The 4,414-nt window shown below is 44.1% G+C and overlaps 1 protein-coding gene across 1 annotated transcript; it reads left to right on the forward strand.

The window, feature by feature from the left end:
• Window positions 1-461: 461 nt before the first annotated feature.
• Window positions 462-919, forward strand: LOC133728002 (cysteine proteinase inhibitor-like). Its single transcript, XM_062155420.1, has 2 exons — window positions 462-566; window positions 685-919. Exons 1-2 carry the CDS (start codon window positions 462-464, stop codon window positions 889-891), a joined length of 312 nt encoding a protein of 103 aa, XP_062011404.1. The 3' UTR covers window positions 892-919.
• Window positions 920-4,414: the final 3,495 nt, after the last annotated feature.

Raw genomic sequence — 4,414 nt, forward strand, 5'->3', positions numbered from 1 at the left:
TACTTTCAATTTTGAATTTTTACCCCCCAAGCTTTCCAATTTCAGTCAGCCGTGCCCAATTTCTCCGATTCCATCCAAATTGGACGTTAACTCTGACGATCTGAACCACTTTGAAGGCTAAAATGGTCATTTCAAGACAAACAACCAAAAAAAAAAAAACTCTTTCACTTTCGGGTTTCTCTCTCTCTCTCTCTCTTCTGCAAACCATTCTCATCACCATCTCTCTCTTCTGCAAACCCATGACATATATTCCCAAATAAACCCAAAATAGAGCACATGCATAAACCCATCAAACACCCCCCGAAATTCCAACCCCAAATCCCACATGCATTATCAAAATCAAAACCCAAGAAGAGCATAGCACATGAAATTGAAACCACAACCGAACTCATCGTCTTCCTCATTCTTCTCTCTCGTCCTCATCTGCCTCCTCCTTCATCGCACTCTCTTCATCCTCTACAATGGCCACCCTCGGCGGAATTCGCGACTCCCTTGCCGGCTCCGAGAACAACCACGAGACCGAATCCCTCGCTCGCTTCTCCATCGACGAGCATAACAAGAAGGAGGTGATTAATCAAATGATCGAATTGTAAATGATCGGATTGTGTTCTTTAATTTGTGTACTTGTTTTTGAGATGTGAATTTTGTGAAGTGATTGTGATTTGATTGGATTTGACTGTGCAGAATGCTTTGCTGGAGTTTGTTCGAGTGGTGAAGGCTAAGGAAGAAGTGGTTGTCGGCACTCTGCACCATCTGATTGTGGAGGCCATCGACGGCGGCAAGAAGAAGCTTTATGAAGCCAAGGTCTGGGTCAAGCCTTGGTTGGGCTTTAAAGAAGTTCAGGAATTCAAGCACGTTGAGGATCCCGAAGCTCCATCTGAAACACCGTAGTTTACTGCTTCCGATTTGGGCGTTAAGCAAGGTGCCTCACTCGCTGATCAATCTTTTTATTTTTTTGGTGTCGATTTGGATTTGGAGTTGTGTTACACCCCACATCCGATTTACCCCTTTTACTGAGTTACACGAATCACTGTATGTTTTACCATTCGCGGTTATAGTTTTATCTTTTAGGGGGGTGGCTAGAAGTTGACTTTTTATGGTTTAACAATTTGAGAAAATTTCCTTCACGTAAGTTGTAGGGGACATTAAACCGAGTCCGTGGACATGTGGTACACTTAAATCGGAGTTCGTATGCGAAAGTTTTGAGTGATTTAAGAAATTTACTGTTCATGGTAAAAAATATATAAATTTGGAAATTTTACTGTGGTAGGTTTCCAAATCCGGAAACCTACCTTCCTCTCTCCTCTCCCCCGATCTCTCCCTCTTTCCTCTTCGGGCGGTTTGCTTTCCCCTTTGATTTGCCGCTGTCCGGCCATCAACCGGTGGACAACCGGCCACCACAGGGTCGCCTCCTTCCCCTCAACACGCTGGTGCCCTTGGTTTTCAACAATTTGGCCGGAAAACCCTGAATCGAAGCAAGGAAGTCCACGGGGGCAGTTTGAGCTTTCCGGCGATTCCACCGTTTCCGGCCGTCCCCGACCACCAAATCACCATCGAAGGTTCGGTTTTTGCCCAGGATTGTTTTGCCCCTAGCCTTGAGTCACGATTTGCAGTGTGGAGGTCGAATCGACGATTTCAAATTCTAGGGTTCTTGAGTTTTTCTGGAAAAACTTCTCCAGCCGGTTTGGACTGTTTCAAGGTAAAATTGGAATGTGTTGTAGTTGAAGAAATGGTTGGGCCTGTTTTGAAGTTGCTGTTGTCAAAATTTGGTGGCCATCGGAGGTGGTGGTCACCGGCGCGTGGTAGCGCGTAGGGATGAGTTTTAATTAATGCTTGGGCCCAATAAATCGTACATTGGTTGTAGAAGTTTATACATGAAGTTTGGTGGATATTGGAGGGATTACGAATTGAGTATATTCATGGATTTGAGATTTTTGGAAAGGTTTTCGAAATGGGATTTCGATGGAATTATTTTCTTGTTTATTTATTTGATCCTTGGTTTTGGCATTGGGAATGCCTTAGCAATAATGTCGGTTTGAGAACTTTGATTATTTGAAGATTTTATGGCGTGCGGGTCACGTCATTGGACTATGCTTATTTTCTTTTATTTACTTTTGAATTTGGAGATACTTTTGGCGTGTGGGACACGTCGTTGGAAATTCTTTACGAGAGATGGGGGAAGCCTTATGTATTTTGGATTTACTGGATTTTCGGTTATGTTTCCCTGTGCCATACTGAGGGGTGATTTTATCATGCTAGCATTGATTTTCCGCCTTTGTGGCGCGGTGATGGGATCACCGTAGCCCTTCCGCCTTTGTGGCGCAGGTTACTGTCTCTGTGACAGTAATTCTGTAGCCCGGTATCCTATCGCTACACTTAGTGGCGTAAAGGTATATTACGGGAGTTATGGGAGTATTTTAGCCTGGGAGGCTATCACCCGAGCCTGGGAGGCTCACTGGTATGGCTATTGCCTTCCCCTACTCACTTTACTACTTAAGCTAGCGGGGCTAGCTCGATTTTCGTTTAACCAGCGGGGCTGGTCTTATTTTCCTTGAGTATCAGAGTTCCAACTTTTTCTTTTAAATCGTATGTGACTAGCGGGGCTAGTCGGTTTTCATGAGTGGAACTCCTCTTGTTTTATTTTCGTTAATCCTTGCATGCATCGGGATTTTTTTAAAAAGAAATAAATGTGGGAAAGTATAAAATCCATTTGGTTTAAATTTGTTTATTTTTGTCCACTCAAGCTAACGTGTTTTTCAATACTTTTCCCCTGGGCCCTTCGGTTTCAAATGCCCAGTTTTCAGTGTTGCTGCTCGGCGTTCTGAAGTGAGCCATAGTGACTGCATCCGCTTCCGTCATCATATTTTGTAGGTTATTTATTTAGCCTACTGTACTCTATGTTAAACTTATATTCCTAGAATGCTCTGATTACTAAGGGATATGTGACCCAAACTTGTATGAATTATATTTGAGGTCTATGACCTAACTTTGGTGATTGTAGTAACTTGTACCTTTCGGAGATTATGTATGATGTTGTTAGCTTTGAGATGGGATTGGTGGAATTTGGGAGCAGGGTGGCTCCAGGAGTTGTGGTTGGATTATTAGAAGTGAATTTTGTTTTCCGCAGGATTTTGGGTTATCCATTTTTAAGGGAGGTTATGCTGAAATTTTTGGTAAATCTCCTTTAAAGGTGGGTCCCGCAGGGCCACTTCGGATTCCAGGGTGGAATTTGGGGTGGGTCCTGTCAAGTTGCAGAAGAGAGAGTTACAGAAGAGAGAGAGAGAGAGAGGGATTTGGAGAAGAGAGAGAAACCCCGAAAGTGAAAGAGAGAGTTTTTTTTTGTTGGATTAAATTCAGTTTAGTCCCTCAAACATTAGGCCAAACATCAGTTTGGTCCCTCATCTTTTTTTTTAATCAAACTCATCCCTGATCTCTCAAATTGCATCAACCTCGTCCAAAATTTGAATCTGGCGCCAAATGTGACGTCATCCGCTGAGCTTTCGCCGACAAGGAGGTCCCACATTTTTGATTTTGAATCCATAAGTAGGGCAGAATGGACATTTCATATTTAATCTAATTTCTATTTTTTTTTCTCTTATTTTCTTTCTCTTCTCTCTCTTGCTCTCTCTCAATCACATCTGAAACCTCCTCTCTCTCTCTCTCTCACATATTCCCAGCCACCCTGAATCTCTGCTCACAAGCTCCCACTACCCACCACCTCAACCAAACTCCACCACCCTCTCAAAACCGGAGCAATAGTGATACTCCCAGCTTCTCCTTGATGTCAGCGTCGCACTCGTCCATGAATTTACCCAGCGGCGAGTAGTAGATCTTGTCGAGGGCCACCATGAGGAGGAGGAACTGGACGGCCTGGATTGGCAGGTCGAAGTCAAAGAGCGCCGCCTTCTCAATCTCAGCAGCGAGGGACGACGGGGCCAGGGTGAGGGAGGTGGCGGCGACTAGGGAAAGGGATTTGAGGGATTGGAAGAGGTGGAAAGCATCCAAACAAGGCGAAACGGGTCGATCAAGGATCCAAACTGGAGAGAGATCCAAATGACAGATTCGAATCTGGAGCTACAGGAATCGGGGTGGTAGGAGCTGAGGAGAGAGGCCTGCAAGATCGATGGAGATCTTGACGTCAAGCTTTCTTCTTATGCTAAACTCGGAGCTCGGTTCAGACAAGGAGGAGGTTCATTTTTGTCTTCTTCTTTTTTTGATGTAATTTGTTGGTTGTTGAATGTAAGCTGTTGATTGCTTGGTTCTGTGTTGTGGGTTTCTTCAATTTTGGGTTATGGTGTCTGCATTGCATTTTGGTTAGGTATTGGATTAGTGGGTTGTGATGATCGAAGAACTCCCCCAAATTGGACTTGAAAATTTTAACCCCGCTGACATGATCGAAGCAAAATCAGCGGGG

The sequence above is a fragment of the Rosa rugosa genome, chromosome 2 (assembly GCF_958449725.1).
Source record: "Rosa rugosa chromosome 2, drRosRugo1.1, whole genome shotgun sequence".
In the NCBI taxonomy this organism is placed as follows: domain Eukaryota; kingdom Viridiplantae; phylum Streptophyta; class Magnoliopsida; order Rosales; family Rosaceae; genus Rosa; species Rosa rugosa.

Coding starts and splice junctions, on each gene's coding strand:
- LOC133728002 (XM_062155420.1), top strand. CDS start 462: ATGGCCACCCTCGGCGGAATTCGCGACTCCCTTGCCGGCTCCGAGAAC. Junction 567..684: donor ACGAGCATAACAAGAAGGAG/GTGATTAATCAA, acceptor TTGACTGTGCAG/AATGCTTTGCTGGAGTTTGT.